At 32.7% G+C, this 22,170-nt stretch overlaps 1 protein-coding gene across 1 annotated transcript; it reads left to right on the plus strand.

The window, feature by feature from the left end:
• Window positions 1-2,960: 2,960 nt before the first annotated feature.
• On the plus strand, window positions 2,961-13,949 carry LOC134709912 (delta and Notch-like epidermal growth factor-related receptor). The gene is made up of 12 exons (XM_063570065.1): window positions 2,961-2,985; window positions 3,287-3,394; window positions 4,221-4,328; window positions 5,024-5,131; window positions 5,610-5,717; window positions 6,422-6,529; window positions 7,238-7,345; window positions 8,766-8,870; window positions 9,689-9,771; window positions 11,754-11,880; window positions 12,967-13,133; window positions 13,866-13,949. Exons 1-12 carry the CDS (start codon window positions 2,961-2,963, stop codon window positions 13,947-13,949), a joined length of 1,239 nt encoding a protein of 412 aa, XP_063426135.1.
• Window positions 13,950-22,170: the final 8,221 nt, after the last annotated feature.

Here is a 22,170-nt window from a genome sequence, read left to right on the forward strand (position 1 = left end):
TTTACCTCAAAGACTAAAGAAACTCAATTGTAATAAACTTCTTTAAGAAATCAATTTTCCACTACAAATGAGAAAGAAATATTCAAGGGGCATATATGATTCCTCAACTGTGTTTATTTTTTCGCATACTTTTAACCTAACATTTGATAAATATATCAGGAACTTCATGTGGTAACTATACCTGTAATAATGGCGGTACGTGCTTTCTTGATGACACCCAACCGAAATGTGCATGCAGGAATGGATTTACTGGTGACAATTGTACAAGTAAGCTTATACAACATGGATATCCATTGTTCTATTAAACACCAAAGTCATACATATATTCTTTTTTTTCAGCAGCTGTCTGAATAAATCTCTTATGGAATTAGATACTATTTTTATTAGATTTATGTCAACTGAAAATCAACAAGCTACTATCAATAAGTCAACCAAGCAACAAACCAACCAACCAACCAATCAATGATATATCAATTATGTTAACATGTTACGTCTTCAATGTAACAGATCACACATGGACAAAAGGTTCATCTTAACTCTTTTTTTTTTCGATTTGTATGTTCTTTTATGTACATTTCATTTATCTCATTCTTTTCCAGTAACGCCTTGTTCAATATCTCCATGTGAACACAACGGGAGTTGTTTGGTGACAGGCAATAGCTTTTTATGTACCTGTTTAAACGGATTTACAGGATTACAATGCGAAAGTGAGTAATATGACCTCCCGATTTTACTTACATGGGTATAATCATTATAACTTTAAACATAACCGCTGTTTTTATGAAATAAGGAGATGTGTAAAATGACAATTTGACATCAATCAATTAACAATCGACAAATATTCAAACGATATCTATAGGATAGCATTATTTTTTTAAACTTTCACAGACATCTTTACATTATGGCCATCCTAAAGGTTGCGTAAATTGAACAATTGTCTTTCCTGAAATATAAACACACGCTTAAGTTGGGCCTCTTATCACATGAATCGAAAGCACAATGGTGAAGCCCACTTGGAGTTGTAAAACTCGTTTGCAATAGGGGGACATGATTTCAATGAAAACGATACAAAAGAGCTAATGCCTTCCTTAAGTAATGAAACAAATTATTTAGTACAACACAAAAAAAATAAAAAAATTCAGGGCAACTTTTCTTACATTATTTTAATCTTACTATTTATATTAGCTTCTTCATGCGTCAGCTATAGCTGTGACAATGGGGGTACGTGTTTTCTCGATGGATTGCAGCCAAAATGTGCGTGCGACATTGGATTCACTGGTGAAAACTGTACAGGTAAGCTGATAACAATACAGCAATAAATCTATCTTTTTGAGAAATTCGATGAAACACCAAATTGTTTTAAGTTCATACGAAACATCAAATTAAAAAAAATGATGCATATGTTATTTATAACAACATGGATAGTTTTCATCATGAAATTCTCGGTTTTTAATGGAGTTCGTGTTGTTTCTTAATTATTATTTATAACTGTTGATGTAAATGTACTTTGTTTTTATTGAGTCTTTGTTTACTCCTTGGTTCTGATTGTTATTGTCTCCTTAGTTTCACACCATAACAGGCAGAGAGAAAAATATATGCAAGATCAACACTTTTACAAGTATGGGAAATAACTGAAAGAAGTATTTACTACTTTTTATTACATTTGTTTGTTAAGATGATGAAAATTCGATTTTTATCATTTATTTCTTTAAAAAACTTATGCACTTGTTTTGTGATCATCATAATCAGTATACTTTATTGAGATATGAAGGTGAATTTGAGTATGTAATCCAATTAAAATAGCGGATTCTTCAGAAACATACATGGAATGTAATTATACATATATACCTTTGTTTTATATTCTTCAATTGTTTTCAGAATCTTCCAATTGTATTAATTGTTGATTGTATAAGTTTAATTGTTTTGGCATTGCAAAAAGTGTTTACGACTTACTTATACAAAATCCGTAAAATATCTAGTGGCTTACATATTTTGTTTGGGATAAAGTTTGTTTCTTGGGGGAAGGGGGATATCACAAGCTCAGTCGTCAGCACAAAAAAATGAATTGTTATTGGTATGGTTATATTCATACATTTACTGTTTACAAAACTTTGAATTTTTGGAAATACTCAGGCTTTCTACCTCAGGCATAACTACCATAGCTGTATTTGGCAAAACTTTTAGGAATTTTGATCCCCAATGCTTTCCAATGTCGTACTTTGGCCTTTTTATTTTTTTTGGATTCGAGCGTCACTTATCCCATGCATAGAACCTTAGCCGTATTTGGCACAATTTTTTTTTGGAATTTTGGATCCTCAATGCTCTTCAACTTTGTACTTGTTTGGCTTTACAAATATTTTGATATGAGGTCACTGATGAGTCTTATGTAGACGAAACGCAAGTCTGGCGTACTAAATTATAATCCTGGTACCTTTAATAACTATTATGAGTCTTTATCTGATAGTTTTGATTGCCTTTGATTTTTCTCTCAGGTAAAGTTAGTTTTTCAGACTTTTGATTCTAAAGTATTTTTTTATGAACGTTTTTCTATTCGATCGAATATACGCCAATCATTGAACAACCAGATATTTTAGTTATTTTTTGTTCTATTTCACTGCTATCCAAGATTTAGAGGAGTATTTTGAGATCGAAAGATGATTTCTCCATTCACATTTTGAGCGTTGCATGCATCTACAATTTGTGTTTTATTCTAGCAGCAATGCGATGTCTTCTAAGATTTTATGCATCTACTATAAATATTTTTTCCAGTAACGCCATGTTCACAGTCTCCTTGTGAACACGATGGGAATTGTTCTGTGACGGGCAATAGCTTTTCCTGTACCTGTTTAAACGGATTCACAGGATTACAATGCGAAAGTGAGTAATATGATTTCTACATTTTACATGCATGATTATAAGTATTTCAACTTTAAACATAATATCTACTATAGCTATGCAATATGCCTATTCTCAGGGATGAAAAGGGTATAAAAAGATTTATTTTCGATTTTTTCTTAAGTTCTCCCGTCTCCTATTAAGGCTAGTGTGTGCCTTAGATTAACCTGTGTCGAAAGTATAAATACGAAACTTTTTAAAGACTCAGAGACGTAAACATCGTAAACATATAGGGTAATATGTCTTCGTTGACAATGATACAGTGGAGCTGATATGAGAAAACTGTTATTTAGACTTCAATCTAACGCTACACAAAAAAAGAAATATTTACATGATTTTAGGGCCATGTTTACTAACATTATTCTAACGTAACACTTGATTTGTACATCAGGTACTCCATGCTTAAGCTTTAACTGTTACAATGGTGGTACGTGCTTTCTTGACGAATTTCAGCCTAAATGTGCATGTGAAAATGGATTCACTGGTCAAACCTGTGAAGGTAAGCTAATGAAATAGAGCAATATGTTTATATTTTTAAAACACACCATAAAATAAATATACAAGTAAATTGATAAGGTTAAAAGAGGTGCAGAAGACGGACGAAAGATACCTGACGGTACCTTTACTTATTATACTTTAAAGTTATACACATTTGGTTCATAAATTGTTACAGAAACGTAAGAAAAGAACGACGGAACTTATCTTTTATTGGTCATGGAGCCCATAACTGTACATACGATTCCATTTCATTTATCAATTACACATTCTTTAAGGTAATACATGTAATTATATAAACAGAAATTGCAATATTGATGATATCGATACTAGCATTGATTTGCTATTGATAAATATAAGTTTGACTAAATATGTATTGCTTAACAGTTATCAACGCTCCCTAATTTACACCCTATCAAGGTCTTTGTATTGGAATAGCAACACGTCATCGTTTTCCCAGAATCTTTACGAATTGTTTATACAAAGTCCGTTAGATGTCTACTGGCATATATTTTGTTTTTAGATATTGGATATTTCCTTTGATCTCGATCTCAGTGAACGTTAGTGTTTTCAGACTTGTACTTATTTGGTTTTGTTATATATTTGTCTTACTTATTGAACATAAGTCGGGCAACCTGATTTTTTTTATTCAATCTGCATCACTGCTGTTCAAGGTCAGAATGAGTATTTGGAGATCACAAACATGTTAAATCCTTTCACATATTGTTCGTGTCTGTTTGACAATTTGTTATTACTTGCATTAACTGTATTTGTTCCATACGACATCGTCTCATATTTCATTCATCCATTGTATATGATATTTTTACCAGTAACGCCATGTTCAACATCCCCTTGTGAAAACGGTGGGAATTGTTCAGTGACGGGCAGTAGTTTTTCCTGTGCCTGTTTAGACGGATTCACAGGATTACAATGCCAAAGTGAGTAATATGATATTTGCATTTTGCGTTCATGATTATATGAATAATCACTTTACACATATTTTCAATACATATGGACATAAGGAGATGCGTAATGTGTACAAATGGATGCACTGGTTAAAACTGTGAAGATCAGGTTTTAAAATAGCAAAATTCATTTGCTTTTTATGTAATTCGATAAAATATCAAATATTATATACATGTACAACTATGCCTTTGTTTCCTATTTATCAATTTCTTCAGAATCATCTAATTACATTAATTGTTGATTGTTTTACTTGAAAGTTCTGAATAAAAAGAAAACAATTACCACAAGGTGATGTACGCTATACGGTTATTATGTTTATGGATCTTATAACCTTCAACCTTTAAAATGATTACTTTTACATGAAGGTTATGGAATACATTTTCTTAAAGGTTGTCGATTTATTAATGTAATCAGACATATCTATAGTTAGTTAACCGATATATGCATAATTAAAACACAAGTTTACTAAACTTGTATTATTTAACAGGTACTTTTAAGTCGAAAGTATTTTTCAAACTATTTTTATTCTACCGAAACTAAGACAAGCCTTTACAACCGGATTTTATAGTATTTGTAGATTATAAACATGCTTAATTCTCCCACCTTATGTGTGTGTCTGTCTTAAAATTGTTGAAGACATGCATCTAATATATTTGTTCTTTTCCAGTTACGCCATGTTCAGGATACCCTTGTGAACACAGCGGGAATTGTTCAGTGACGGGTAGTAGTTTTTCGTGTACCTGTTTGAACGGATTCACAGGATTACAATGCCAAAGTAAGTAATCTGATATCTGCATGTATTGCACATGGTTATAAGTATTATAACTTCAAACAAAGTTGCTTTTTTTCAATATTCATGAAAAAAATTTAAATGCGGAAAAAAACACTTCCAAATTCACAAGACGACTTAAACATCAAACAGAATGAACAGGATAATATTTAATTTTGACTATTACGGGTAGATATATAAGTTAACAATTCTAGGGATCGACAAAGGTAGCAAAATTATTTTTCCTCCGATTCCCTGTGTCGAAATAACAATTATGAAGCCGATTTCAGACTCGGAGTCGTTAAAAAAATCGTATCCATGTAGGATTACATGTCTTCGTTCAAAATAATACAAAAGAGCGAATAATCGCAAAAAACTGTTCATTAAACTTAAACCTAGCAACACACAAAAAAATAAGAAAGTATTTTAAAACCAGTTTGTTTTGTTTGCATTAATTTATGCTAACACTTGAGTTATATATCAGATACTCCATGCGTAAATTATTTCTGTGACAACGGTGGTACGTGCTTTCTTGACGAATTGCAGCCAAAGTGTGCATGTGAAAATGGATTCTCTGGTCAAAACTGTGAAGGTAAAGTAATAAAATAAAGCAATATATTTATCTTTTTAAGAAATTCGATCAAATATCAATTATTTATACATGGTTGCCTTCCTTCAATATTCATCAATTGTATTCAGAATCTCCTAACTCTTTTACTTATGTATCGTATAAGTTCAAAACTCGTAATAAAAAGTAAACAATTGCAACAAGGGGATCAAAGCGGTACGGTTATTATGTTTATAGATCTCATAACCTTTTATTCGATTCATTTTCGTTTATGGATTACATTCCCCAAAAAGTTACCGATTAAACAATATAATCGGACATAATTATATTGATGTAGTCGATACAAGCATTGATTTTCTAATCAATAAATACAAGATTATCAATATTATCGCTTTCTCATTTACATCATGTTGGCATTTCAAATCATACTCATTCCGCTGGATGTAAATTGACCTATTTTTTGTTTTGAATTAATGATATTTTATTAGTTAATAATTCTTTTGATTCCGCTCTTAGTAAAAGCTAGTAATTTCTGACAGGTACCTTTAAGTCGTTAGTATGTTTTTGAAATATTTTAGTGTTACTTTCTCCGGAACCTAAAACAAACCTATTACAACCAGAGTTCATAGTATTTTCAGATTGCAAACATGTTTAATTCTTCCACATTTTGTGTGTGCCTGTGTAAAGATTGCTGATGACATGCATTCACTATATTTGTTCTTTTCCAGTGACGCCATGTTCAGGATCCCCATGTGAACACAGTGGGAATTGTTCAGTGACGGGTAGTAGTTTTTCTTGTACCTGTTTAAACGGATTCACAGGATTACAATGCCAAAGTGAGGAATCTGATGTCTGCAATTATTGCACATACTCAAACGTATTATAACTTTAAACATAATCGCTTTTTTTAATACAACTGAAAAAAAACTGGAAAATGCCACTTCGTCAACAACCAGACGACTAAAATATAACGGAATTAACAGGATAACATTTGATTTGAAAGTTACGGGTAGCTATTCAACTTGACCATTATGAGGGTCGGTATGGGTAGATAAGTTATCTTTCCTGAAGTTCTCTAGTTAAACTGCTAAAACACGCTTAGGTTCGACCTCCGATTCTGTGTTTTGAAATAATAATTATAAAGGCGATTTCAGACTCGCTGTCGTAAAACTCGTATTCATATTAGATGACATGTCTTTGTTTAAAATGGTACAATAAAAGAAATGACTGCAAAAACTGATGAGAACATTTTGTTTTATTAAACTTTAACTTATAATTTGGCACAACTTTTTGGAATTTTGGATCCTCAATGCTTTTCAACTTTGTACTTGATTGGCTTTATAAATATTTTGATGTGAGTGATACTCATTGATGATTTTTGTGTAGACAAAACGCGCGTCTAGCGTATTAGATTATAATCCTGGTACCTTTGATAACTAATAACACACAAGAAAGGGGAAATATTCTGAAGGCAATGTTTTCTCGTATCAATTTAAGCTAACAGATTTGATTCCATTCTCAATTCTACTTGATTTATATATCAGATACTCCATGCGTAAATTATTTCTGTGACAACGGTGGAACGTGCTTTCTTGACGAATTTCAGCCAAAGTGTGCATGCGACATTGGATTCACTGGTCAAAACTGTGAAGGTAATGTTATAAAATAGAGCAATATATTTATCTTTCGATCAAATATCAATTATTTATACATGGTTGCCTTTCCTTCATATTCATCAATTGTCTTCAGAATGTATTATATTAGTTCAAAACTCGTAATAATAAGAAGACAATTACCACAAGGTGATCTATGAGCTACTTTTATTGTTTTTTTAGATCTCAAAACCTTCAATACGATTCCTTTTCGGTTATTAGTTAGATATTCTGAAACGTAATCGGTTTTATAATGTAATCGGATGTTATCGACACAAGCATTGATTTTGTAATCAATAAATACAAGACTAACTAAAGGAGTATTGCTTATCTCATTTACATCCCAGCTCCTATGTTCTAACAAGGGTGATCTGAGCCGGATCAACCCCACCAGATCACCCAGTGTCAGTTTCTTTGTTATGCATGCCTTTCTTTGTTCCGTAACATTTTTGCGGGAATGTCAAATCCACTTTAAAACTTATAATCAAATATACAACTATACTGAAAAGGCTTTCTATCAAAATTCACATAGAAAAAATTCAGTATATATGCTGGGATTCGAACTCGACACAACCACTACACCAGGACGACTGGATACGAACTGTTTAAATTGTTATTTGGATGGAGAGTTGTCTCATTGGCACTCACACCACATCTTCCTATATCTATTTAGGGACGCAAGATATTTTTATAAGTGGGGCGGGTTGACAGACCTTTATTCAGTGGGGTTTAAACCCTTTTCCTTAATAAGTGAGTTGTCAGGTATTGTTCAGTTTGATTTCACACTTTTTCAAAAGTGGGGCGAGTCGGTAAACAAGACTTGGGCTATATTTTCATAAAGTGGCGATAAAAGTAAGGGCGAATGGACAGACGAGCGAGTTGACATTGTTTGAAATCTACTCGTCGTGTTTTTTTTTTTGGGGGGGGGGGGGTCAAAAAGGGTATTAATCAAATAGTAATGTACAAAGTATATTATAATGATTGTGTGGCGTTCTGAACTAGATTTTATGAATTGTAAATGGTTTTCCGTCTAATCTAAAACAGCTTGGATGTAAAATAGTTATCCCAATCGGACTAAGTTTGTCAATGTTAGATCACCCTCTGACCTCCGGGCATTGGGGTGATCTTACACTTACGGACCGCGTCATCTTGGGATAACAATTAATTACCTCCGGTTAACATTGCAAAGAGTCATGATTTTCTCGGCATGTAAACGACTTGTTTACACAAAATGTTAGATGACTTTGTTTACTGACTTATATTTTGTTTTAGACACATAATTTATTTATCAGTTGATATTGGCTATGATTCCGCCCTTAGTAAACGTAAGCTTACTAAGACGTCTAGTTTTGATTGTGTTTTTTTTTGTGTGATTAAAGATTGTTGATAAATTGCATCTACTGTATTTTATATTTTCCAGTAACGCCGTGTTCAGGATCCCCATGTAGACACGGGAATTGTTCGGTTACAGGTAGTACTTTTGCTTGCATCTGTTTCAACGATTTTACTGGATTACAATGCCAAGGTGAGTAATATAATATCAACATTTAACGAGCCCGACATTTGAAATGTATCGTCTTAGGAAACTAACGCATTTCCATCGTGTACAGTACATTTTTTGTGAAGACTTTTGCTTATTCAATTCTTTTCCTGGTACGGTTTGATTTTGAATTCTTATTTAGTACGTTAGAAAATCACTGCCTAGTTATCACAAAACTGCCAGCACAAACTTCATAATAAATCATTTTCGTACGTGATATATGCTATTATCGCTCCTTAAATAAACTTATTCTAAAAGTTACAATTCAACACTGTAATACGATCATGGAATATTGTTTTTATTGGTATGAATAAGTTAAATTAAAAGCAAACTTAATATTACTAGTATGTTATACCTGTATCTTGGCATTGCACGGATTAAATTAAATGTGTACGGATTGATAATTTAGTCTTAGATGCAAATCTTAAGTTTACATTAGTTATCTATAGTGCGGCATCAAATTTTGCTAACTTGATTGAAAATCGGGACCTCAAATTCTCTGTTTTTTTTTCAATTCAAGATGGCGAAAGACACCCATACCACCTTGATGTGAATTGCGTAGCAAATCTGTCAAGTATCAGGATGCCATACACGCATGATAATCTTACTTTATTTTGTCGAAAGTATTTATCTTTGTGCATCTACACCGGTTGTTGAAAGGCGTTTTTACTAATTTAGTTCTGTTTTATGGTAAAAGGTAAAATATGGTTTATCGCCTTGAACTAATACCTAGTCTCAGTAAAATGACCACATTACAATTAACCCTTTTTTGTATTGAATTGCATAATTACTCATTTTTTCAGTATATCACGCTGACTTCGAGAACGACCTGGGCTCCATATTTATTCAGGATCTTAATGATGATAAAAACTGGACAATAAGAGAGGTAATAGATATCAAGTGCAATTTGTAATCTTTAACAAATATTTTGCAATATGTCAAACATAATATCATACCACGTCTATAACGTTTGGAATAAAGAAAAAATCAGAAATAATCAAAGATATGTCATTGTAACGAATTCCTCCAAACAGTTAAGTCATTCCTTTCTGTTTTATGTAGCTTCATCGAAAATATTCCTCAAAAACTGTAAAAGAAAATGCCAAATAAAACCCAAAAGAAACGTTTCAGCTATGCTCTAAACTTAACATAATTAATATTTGTTCTAAAGAATTCCAAACTATTGCTGGCTTGAAAGACGGACGAAAGATGTCAAAGAAACAGTCAAACTAATAAATCGAAAATAAACTGACAACGCCATGGCTAAACATAAAAAAGACAAATAGACAAACAAAAGTACACATGACAAAACATAGAAAACTAAATAATAAACAACACGAACCCACATCATATGTATATTGATGCAAGAAGACAGAAATTAGGAACAAGTCTTAGATTCAAACGATGTTTATAAACAATATGTCTTTAAAGGGCTGAATGCAAAACACCACTTTTCATTTGAATCCTCACAAAACGTGGAGGTGTTTGTTTTAGAAATATCCGCGTCAAAATTTAAAACTGGTGACTTAAAAATTTCAGCGTTGCCGGCTTCGCTTAGTGTCTTTAGATCATGATGGTAATGCAAAGGGAATGAAATGAATTCCTTTCGCCTCTCCCAACGTCATTTTTGGAAGGCATTTACAAACATATTTCTGAAATGAAACTGCAACTTTTGCAAATATACATGCACATTTCAATTTGTCATTCACATACACAATTCCAATACACAAATCAAGTTTTAATTTGTCTAAATATTGAAATGATCTTCGATCATCCAAAGAATTTTTGAAAGCTTTTTGCGCACATTTTCAAATTCAAATTCTTTATTAACCACGATGGATGCAAAATAAGATTATAAATTATTATATACATATATATTCATACTTGAAACGTAAGTGTAATAATGGTTTGTTTCCACGAATGAACTTTGTCCGGATGTAGAAAATCCCAAGTGCTTTTTATCCCCCAACAAAATTCACGAGGGTTTTTTATCCGGTTCCCGTGGAAACATCCACCACTCTCGATAAGATTATAAAGAAAGTTTTTTTAAGGGTAAATGTATAAAAAATGGGACTTGGTATTGTTTAGGGATATTTGAATTGACCTACACTTGCATAGCTGAATGGGCAAAGTAAACTGATATATGTGTATTTTTCATCCGTCAAATGTTTTGGACAAGGAATGATTACATTAGTGATTTGAACCAGGAATTATTACACTAGTAATTTTGTTCCAGAAGAGATTGCACTTGTAACATTGAATCGTTATTTATTATACTAGTATAGAAGAATTATACACTGATGAAGTGTTTTATTACTCACTTTGAACACATGATCACATAATATAATGCTTTATTAACGAACTAAATTTTTATAATTTTTGTAATCAAATCCATCAAATCATATACTCTTAAATCGTCAATAATTGAATTGTGATATTCAAATATATATATTCTGGATTGCTAAAGTTATTCTGTGCATTTGCGATTTAGAAGAGATTGATATTAGTTATATCTTCTACGCCAATATCTATTAATCAAACTGGTTCCTTGTAAACTATTCCAATTTAACCTATTAATTTATGTAAACAATAAACTGGTCTTATATTAACAAAACAATGATATCAAGATCAACGCTTTCACACTATTTACATCAAATATTCTCTAGTGAAAAACAGCTACCCGGATTTAAACAGGTCGGAATGAAATTACAATTACATAAGTTGCATCAAATCATGATTTCTTTTAATCCCTTTTTTAATATGTCTCTTATTTTTAATACTAATAAAAAAGGAATTCAACGATTATTATTACGTTTAGTAGCTGTTTCAATCTTTTAATGTATAAATATATGTCTTTTCGGAAAGCAGAACAACACACCCAGTACAGGCACTGGTCCGTCTTCAGCATACACAGGTGATTACTACTTATATATGGAGACTTCATCAGGACCTCAGGGAGATATTGCAAGATTACTGTCAAGGGACTTCATTTTTGGTAATGTAGGAGTAACACATCAACTTTTAAACAAATCGATCAACATTAAGAAATAATTTATGCATTGAACGTATAATAAGCGTTCTTGATTCTTTAATATACTTTAAGGAATGAGAAGACATTTCAAACACCCCTTTTTATGCACATCTGGTGCAGGAAAATTGGTACCGTTAATGTTATTACATGTACTACCACTGGGTCGATGCCTCTGCTGGTTGACCGTTAGTCCCCGAGGGTACATGTATCACCAGCCCAGTAGCCAGTACTTTGGTACTGGCATGAAAATACTGATTTTTTTGTGTTATAAAATTTGCTGTCTCCAAATGTTAGAAATTATTATAAATAAAGGAATGAATCTCTCTCATGCAAAGCTCTGATTCCTTTCAAGGATTTTGATATAATCTATTGACCTTTTGGATTATAGCTCTTCATTTTTTTATACAAGTTTAGGAAGTCAATTATTTAGGCCACGAGCATCACTGAAGAGACATGTATTGTCGAAATGAGCATCTGGTGCAGTATAATTGGTACCGTTAATGATATTTATATATTTTGTCAAGTAAATAAAGGCAACAGTAGTATACCGCTGTTCAAAACTCATAAATCGATGGAAAAAAGTTCATCTATGAAAATAAAATCTAAAAGACAAGTAAACTGTTACTTGCAAAATGAAACTTAAAAGACAGTTTAATTTATGGTAATTGATGTTTTACCTTCTGTACCTGTACTTTTATTAAAATTATATTAAAAATTTACGTCAACACTTAAGTTTTTTTCCGGCCACAAAAGTAGTGCATGACTAAGGGCAACTGCTGGTTTGCCTGCCAATGCTTCATTGGTGCACTTAGGGCATGACTGAGAAATTGATTTTGAATAACATTATACTAATTTCCGCATTTTGACCTTCCTGCGCTCCATACAAAGAAAAACCATAATGATTGCAAGTGACACACATTCATATTGCTTCTGACATGTCATAATTCCATTTTGTTATTATTAAAACTATATGTTGTTATGATTTTATAATAAAATAAAACTTCACATTTTTGTTTGACTCAGTATATGAACTTGATTTTACTTTTTTAGAATACACTGGATGTCTTAAGTTTCAGCATCATATGTATGGTGCTGACATGGGAACGTTGAATGTTTATCAAGGAAGCAGCCTTATTTGGAATAAAACAGGAGATCAAGGAGATCAATGGCATCTCGCCGAAATTAGCCTACAAGCTAATAGTTTCAGTAGCTCCAAGGTGAGAGAAGAAATCCAACCCAATTCGTATGATCCTGTTTGTTTAAGTTTTTTCGAAATATACATGCATGTTAACTATTTACTCTGATAGCAATATCTCAATCAATGCCAATACTTTAGGGGGTACACAACACTTTAAATTAAGACTATGGTAATTTCAGAAATGTAAACCTTACAGAGATAAATTCAAAGACAGTGTAAACAAATTTTACAATGATTTCAGATAATGCTACATATCTGCAATGAAACTTATTTCTTTGACCCGCATTTGAATTGGTAGGAAGAGTCTGATACCTTCCAAAAACACAAGTTTTACATCGTTTTCCAATTTAAGTTTTCCCAAGAGTTCAGTACTTTTGTGATTTTAATTTTGCAGATTTGATGTGTTTCATACTAAAATAAATCAAAGTTGGCTCATTCTTCAACTTCATTTGCCTTTACTATATAAAACGACGAAAAAGACAAGCAACAGGCATGTAAAAATGGAAATTGAACTAACAACACCAAACACAAGACCAAACACCTGGCGTTATCACAGTGGATCCTGTTTTAAAAGTGGTAGCAGACGGCCAGTACATAGAACAATTAGAAAGTCTATCTTACCTTTAAATGTATGTGCATATAACAGTTCCTGTGGGTTTTTTTAAATATTAAACACGCGTAAAAATTTGATCTTGGGAAATTATACAAAATAGAAAATGAGTACGCAACACGTCTTTTCTTTTCATTACAGATTTCATTTGAAGCAGTCCAAGGTTCAGCTTTTACAAGTGACTTTGCCATTGATGATGTTCAAGTTCTTCTAACAGACTGTTGAACATATTCGATAAAACGAAATGTTTTAGTAGTGGCAATATTTTTCTGTCATTAGGCATTAATGAAGAGACTCCAATTTTCAGAAAAATTTTAGTAAATGAAAACAATGAACTCAATTCAGAAAAAAATATTTATCGTATATCACATTGGACAAATACATCGAAGTGGGATATGTGATGATCTATGTCTCATTTTACTTTTCGTAGGGTCGTAAATTTGAAATAGAAAACCTTTATTGAAAGCTAAAATTAAGGCTTCGTCACTAGAACATTATAACAATCATCAAGTTTACCATTGTATCTGTTAGAATAATTAATATACCAATTTATAGAGCCTTGTTCTTGATTTACATACAAGCCACTCTAAAGGTAGGGGGCCAGTAACCCTATTATGGACCAAAAGTGTAGCAGTTTTACAAAATTGTTTAAATGTGTTCGTCATATTGTAAAGTAGAAAAATTCTGTTACAAAAATATGGTCTGTTACTTGTCTTCTTCTGTTTGGGCCCTCTTAAGGTTACTGTTCGGTGTGTGCCAAGGCTTCGTGTTTAAGGCCGTACCTAGACCAATAATATTTTACTTTTATAAATAGCTACTTGGATGGAGAGTTGTCTCATTGGCGCTTTTACCACATCTTCCTATATCTATCATCAATTTTGAACTTATTTGACTTTCTTAATTATTTTATTCTGAGCGTCAATTGTGAGTGAAACGCACGAATGGTGTATTAAGTTATAAGCGTGGTAACTTAGTACCTTTTATTACTTTAAGCATGACGAAATGTTATACTTATTTGTGTATTTTTCTGTCCTGAATGTCCTTGCATTTGTTTGTACTGTAGTCCTGTCCTGTTATGTTAGTGCTATTATATCTAGCATTAACATAAAAGTGCGAGGTTTGGTTGGCCGCAAAACCAGGTTCAAAACACCATGTGGGCTTAAAATGATCTGTATGACACTGGAATATGGCAGTTGTTATCGTGTAAATCGTTTCTGTGTGTGTTGCATGTCATCTTGGTTTTTAATTGCACTTCAGTGTTTTCTGCTGTTGCGTTGTTTTCCCCTGATAATTGATCTGTTTTCCTCAATTTTAATTTGTAAACCGGATTTGTTTTCTCCAAGTCTTTTCTGACGTTCGAACAGCGGTATAAAACTACCGCATTGATGTTCACGTAGATCCGTATGGAAGTAAATAAGTGTCAGCGGTATTATAAGTAAACTCATTCAACTAACTGGATTCGAAAAATTGTAAAAAGATGTTAAAAAAATGAAAATGAAAATGCAAGTTGATCCTATGATTGTAAATAGAGCACCTTATTTCAAAACCATGCTGTAGTATCTAGAGCAAGCATTAAATGATCTTCGGTGGCAATCATACCTCCACTCTTTATTGTATAATATTATCTTTTTTTTATCTTACCTTATTTCATCTTCTCTTATCTCATATTCCTCGTCAATTTATCCCTTTCCGCATCCATTGTATAAAAAAAAAATCAACGTGTGGTTCATTTGATCTCAATTCTTCATGGGTTCAAATCCGATTATGACGTCGAATTTTCTTGTTTTCCTCTGAATTTCCCATTGTGACGACATGAAAAAAAAAGACGGCCATGCCTAATGTCGTCACATAGAAAGAACACATATTTTTACAGATCAGTCGCAAATAATGAATAAGTTTGAAAATCATTGGAGAAACAAATTCCATCATCAAATATCGTGTAATACGATATTTATCCACTTTTGCCAGTTGTGTGAATTTTACATACTTAAAACGCTCGGCGAGCCTCCCGTTTTAAATTTGAAAAATATCACTGTCTCGAGTTGATAAATATCGTATCACACTCGATGCAGTGGTAGCATCTATATGTATCCCATCTCATATTTCTTATGTTATGTTATATCATGTTATGTTATCTTAATTAATCTTAGCTAAATTAATCTTGTCTTATATAGATTTCTTTACAATTACACAAGGCAACATAACTTAATAAAAACATGCAGCGATACTACTCAGTATATAGTTTAAAAAAACAAATTATAATGAAATAATTTCCTCACCATTATTGGAAAAGGTATCATGGCTGTCTATATATTCAAGCCCGGTTCAGCTTATTGATCGTTTTCTTTTTTTTATTAGTCTTAAAGCTACATTGTTATACACTACTTGTGAATGCTTTGTGTAGGTGAAAAAACTCTTCGTCATGTTTTTGCAAGAGTTGTAAGAAAAAACTGAAAACCAAAACTTCTTACAGTACAAAGTAGACATTTATTTTATTTGTTATCTTGCTTGCAAGACTCTAAATTCTGTGTATCCTTTTCAATAAAAACGCTATAAGGTTAACATATATATATACATGCCCACCGAAAGCTCTTTTTTTTTAGAGCCCAGGTGGTCGTGTGGTCTAGCGGGACGGCTGCAGTGCAGGCGATTTGGTGTCACGATATCACAGTAGCATGGGTTCGAATCCCGGCGAGGGATTAACCAAAAATTTGCGAAAGCAAATTTACAGATCTAACATTGTTGGGTTGATGTTTAGACGAGTTGTATATATATATATATATAGTACGTCTGAGTCAGTGTTAACCCTACCACAGATGTATCCATCGGATCGCCATCAATGATGGTGATACATGGCTGTGTACATAATGTATATACAACTCGTCTAAACATCAACCCAACAATGTTAGATCTATAAATTTGCTTTCGCAAATTTTTGGTTCTTCCCTCGCCGGGATTCGAACCTATGCATGTAGACCCTTCTACAAAGAAATTTGTTTAACATGCACAGGTATAAAAATTGCGGTTTTTATCCAACGCAACCATAGGTTTGAACGTAGTTTTCAATTTAGACTCGTTTTAATTTTTTTGTTTGGGCTTTGTATCATATTTTCCCTCCGGTTTATATGATCCGTTCATCCTATATTGACTCTTTAAATTCAAGAGTTTATCTAAAAATTAGAGTACTTTTTCTAAAAATGAGGATACTCTTTATATGGCCTTCCAAATACCGTTTCGATCCCTAACATCACTGAAGAGACATTTATTGTCGAAATCCGGATCTGGTGTACTAAAATATATTGACACCGTATGTGTGTGGCATAACATCGCGGCCACAAGTTTAAAGAGTTTTTCTGTTTAGTATTAAATTTATTTTAAGATCCATTTTGTTACATCTTGTGATCAATTTTATGTGGCAATCGGCAATGGCAGTCAGCAGGGTTCAAGAACATCAGTTGTTCGACCTGTTAGTCAAATGCGTTTTGTTGAAATATACTTTTCACTTTTTTGGTCTTTTGGAAAATGTTGTTTGTGCTGTTTTTAGACCCTTCTACAACGAAATTTGTTTAACATGCACACGTATAAAAATTACGGTTTTTATCCAACGCAATCATAGGTTTGAACGTAGTTTTCAATTTAGACTCGTTTATATTTTTTTGTTTGGGCTTTGTATCATATTTTCCCTCCGGTTTAAATGATCCGTTCATCCTATATTGACTCTTTAAATTCAAGAGTTTATCTAAAAATTAGAGTACTTTTTCTAAAAATGAGGATACTCTTTATATGGCCTGTCAAATACCGTTTCGATCCCTAACATCACTGAAGAGACATTTATTGTCGAAATCCGGATCTGGTGTACTAAAATATATTGACACCGTATGTTTGTGGCATAACATCGCGGCCACAACTTTAAAAAGTTTTTCTGTTTAGTATTTATTTATTTTAAGATCCATTTTGTTACATCTTGTGATTAATTTTATTTGGCAATCGCCAATGGCAGTCAGCAGGGTTCAAGAACATCAGTTGTTCGACCTGTTAGTCAAATGCGTTTTGTTGAAATATACTTTTTCACTTTTTTGGTCATTTGGAAAATGTTGTTTGTGCTGTTTTTAGACCCTTCTACAACGAAATTTGTTTAACATGCACACGTATAAAAATTGCAGTTTTTATCCAACGCAATCATAGGTTTAAACGTAGTTTTCAATTTAGACTCGTTTATATATAGATATATATATATATATATATGTAGTCAGGACTTCCATTGCAAAAACGTATGAACAAAATTAAGATCGTTGAGATAAATTTGATACTTAATTGTTTAATGTTTTTTTTAGGCAATTCAAAGAGAAGGATCCGCAAAAAGAACATACTCATTTTCCATAATATGCGATATTTTTTTCCCGCTTATATACACCGTTGTACTTTTTGTAGTTTTATATATTCAGTTTCAAACATGCATAGTGTATTAAACGAAAAATTCCCAAATAGCCTTGAATAAATTTTATTTAATAAAAAAAAAAATGAAAATGAGAGGCTGCCATCATGGCCATGGTGTTTTAAATATGCAAATATTTTGTTTATATAGATTAGACCGTTGGGTTTCCCGTTTAAATGGTTTTACACTAGTAATTTTGGGGCCCTTTATAGCTTGTTGTTCGGTGTGAGCCAAGGCTCCGTGTTGAAGGCCGTACTTTAACCTATAATGGTTAACTTTTTAAATTGTTATTTGGATGGAGAGTTGTCTCATTGGCACTCACACCACATCTTCCTATATCTAAAGTTTAGCTCTGTTGGAAGTACAGAAATGTCTGGTTTCACTGAATACGGTGGTCGAATAATAAAAATATTAAGAATGGAAATAGGGAATGTGTCAATTAGACAACAACCCGACCATAGAACAGACAACAACAGAAGGTCACCAATAGATCTTCAATGCATCGAGAAATTCCCGCACTTGGAGGCGTCCTTCGGCTGGCCCCTAAACAAAGCGGGACGGCTGCAGTGCAGGCGATTTTGTGTCACGATATCACAGTAGCATGAGTTCGAATCCCGGCGAGGGAAGAACCAAAAATTTGCATCAGCAAATTTACAGATCTAACATTGTTGGGTTGATGTTTAGACGAGTTGTATATATGTATGTGGCAGTTACTACGGCTTCCGTACTAGACCCTTACACTTTTCAGGAATTTTTGAATTATATTAGTTTTGATTACAGTTGTCAAGGATGTGTAAGTACGCAGCCACGTTACATTACTTAACCTTAGTCAACATTCATTACTCAATTTTCTTTTCATCAAATTACTCTATTTTTTGGATGTTTAAATACGCAGTCTGGTTTTTAAACAGAGATGTTTACAAAGATAAAACATGTTTAAATCATCAATATGTTTCCTTATTTTGAAAATATTTTCAGACATTTTTGTTTGTAATGAAAATAACAGGAAGATTTTCTAAATGCTGTTGACCTAAAACTGTGTAGTTTCATATAATTTTACAAAATGAAACAGAATGAAATTCAAAACATTGTGGCTGTGGCCATTGATTGACACATTTAATTCATCAATTGACTAGGACAATTGAGATGAACGTTTGTATGTAACGACCACAGCTCACTAAGCACTTTTAAGAGACTCTTAAACTATTGGATCAGCAAAGGTTCTCAACACCTAAATAAAAAAATTCGAAAAGTTAATCAGAAAAAAACACGATGTTTTGATTTATATCAATTATATAAATCAAAACATAAAGATTATTCCTGATTAATTTTTCGAATTATTTTATAATCAAAGGCGTTTAGAAACCTTTGGTGACCCCACAGTTTAAATGTCTATCGTAGGTACGTCGTGAACTGTGGTCGTGGTCGTTACAGACAAACGTTCACGTAAATTTTACCAGTCAATGAATGAATTTAATATGTCAATTAATAGCCACAGCCACATTGTTTTGAATTTCATTCTATATACATATTTTTTTTTTATTTCAGAACGATAAATAGATACCATAACTATACCAGTGTATAACACAGTCAAAAGTCTTATCATGCTAAGTTATGTTAGAAAAAAAAGATAAAAGATTACGTATTCAAAATTATGAAATGCAAAAAAAAAAAAATAACATTTGCAAATAAAACTTTAACATAGAGTTTATATCTAATATGAAATGATGATACATAGGAGTAATACGAAATAACATCTTACAATCATTTTAACGATTATATAATAAAAGCAAAGACGGAGAAAATAATTGCACAATTAAGGAAACTAACAAACATATATATATGTATACATAAACGATTTTTTGGTTATAGTGATGAACGTGGACCTCATGTTTGCAATTCTAAAGATTGCTTTTAGTTCCGCGGCTATAAGCATATTTCAGACGAATTGTGCACAACCTGCTACAAGCAAGAAATTTGGCACAGACCTTCCTCAACTATTACTCTTTCATTCCAGATAGGAAGGTATTTGAAAAATATGTATCACTTCCGGTAAAAACTCAAAACGGTAGGCTTCATACTTAATCAGTCCTATAGCTTAGGCTAGTATTTAAAAAAAGTGTTATCATCATGCTACTATCATAATATTTGCTGAAAATCTTTGTTATTTACTACTTTTGGTTATATTATATAGATTAGATGTCTTCAAAAACCCTTCTTCCGGTAAAATCCAACATGGCGGAAATTGTACTAAAATAAACTTATTGTTTAGAGAGGGTAATTAAAATGTGTTTTTACGTGTTGCTACGATCATTACATTGTGCAGGAGCCTTTCTTTTGTGGTTCTCATGTATACAATGTATAAGAAATCTGTTTTCATAACCCCTATTTTCGGTTATACCCAAAACGGCGGACATAGAATATTTATATATTTAACTTTTTTTCAAAATGAAAAGAAAATTTTGTTTGTTGTGCTGGTCATTAAAATTTTGGCTTTACGTTATCCTCAAAACCCCTTATTATCTTCTGTTGTAAATGTTTAAATACAAAATTGACACTTCCGGTAAAAATTATGGCGTAAATTTCAAAGATGAGTCTCCAATCCATTTCTTCGATGTAGAGTTTTGAATAGATTGATTAAAACAAAATAAAATCACTATAATACTTAAATTGTTTTAAAATTACTACTATTTGGGAAATATACATGTTCATTTACAGTCACCATCACTTGCACACAAAGCAAAGCACGGAAGACCCGATTTTTCACATTAACAACGACAGCAACATCCTTTCTCACATCCACAATGTACAAGCTTCTGACAAAATGATGAGATCTCAGAAAGAGAGTTTTAAAAAGGATCCTTTTTGTCCCTTCGCATACCATTAGCGCCTGGACTTTATAGCATAGGGGACAATCCAAAGTTCGTCCCCCTAAACTCCTGCCCTAGTATACTGCACGTTTGACATGCTGGTAAAGACTAGACCAAGTTGAGGAAACAGTTCCAATAAGCCTTCTCTTTTGTGCAAGTAGTAATTTTCATGCTTCGTTAACCATGTTAACTGATGTGATCACTCATTGCCTAGTACATAAGAAAGGCCATTTATAGATATGAACCCAAAAAATTTTGCCTTCCAAAACACAAACCGTGATCGTCTACACCTATATCACGGAATAGCGAAACAGTAATGGCAGTATCATCATTAACGACTGTTAGAATCATGACTCGTTTAAGTTCGCGTTTCACTGCAGCAGACAAATGCACCATGATTCTAGTGTCAGCCTCTAAATGTAAACATGGTTCTAAACATCAAGTGGTTGATAACACTGAACATACTGAGAATTTGTTGCTACAACTACCATACTCATCACAGATTTCATCAACTCTTGTTATAGTTTCAAGGTATTTTATTAAGGTAAGGACATAATACCCAATCAGCATACTCTTTAGGAAACACCTCGAAACTATTACAATGGTGGATGTAGTCTCTGATGCGTACATGGACAATACTGGTAGTTTGAAGGCTACTACTAGAAGCAAGAGCTACATATTTGGGAAAGGGACAAAAGGGACACAGACGAATCCAGGGTAAAAAAAAATCCACAAAATTGGCAAATATTCTGAGGGATGACGACAATAAGATGGAACTTTTTAGTTTTTATTCACAGCAGCTTGCTGAATTAAATTTTGAGAAAAACGTTAATGTAGCAACAAATGTTCAGTATGTTCAGTATTATCAACCTCTCGATGATGTTTCAAGTACAGCACCATGTTTACATGAAGATACTAGACTCAAGATGGATGTGTCTGATGCAGTAAACAGAGACTTTACTGAGTCATGACTCGAAAAATTGATACTGATGGCATTGATGTTTCGCTTTTCAGTGACATGATGAACTTTGGTTTGCATTCAATGGAAGTGGGAAAAACTTAAGATATATATCTATACATGACCTTTCAAATCAATGACGCATTGAGCGATTACACGTTTGCTGGAAATGGAGTTGGTGAC

This window comes from Mytilus trossulus, chromosome 1 (assembly GCF_036588685.1).
Source record: "Mytilus trossulus isolate FHL-02 chromosome 1, PNRI_Mtr1.1.1.hap1, whole genome shotgun sequence".
Lineage (NCBI taxonomy): Eukaryota > Metazoa > Mollusca > Bivalvia > Mytilida > Mytilidae > Mytilus > Mytilus trossulus.

Coding starts and splice junctions, on each gene's coding strand:
- LOC134709912 (XM_063570065.1), top strand. CDS start 2,961: ATGCCTATTCTCAGGGATGAAAAGG. Junction 2,986..3,286: donor TATTCTCAGGGATGAAAAGG/GTATAAAAAGAT, acceptor TTTGTACATCAG/GTACTCCATGCTTAAGCTTT. Junction 8,871..9,688: donor TACTGGATTACAATGCCAAG/GTGAGTAATATA, acceptor TCATTTTTTCAG/TATATCACGCTGACTTCGAG.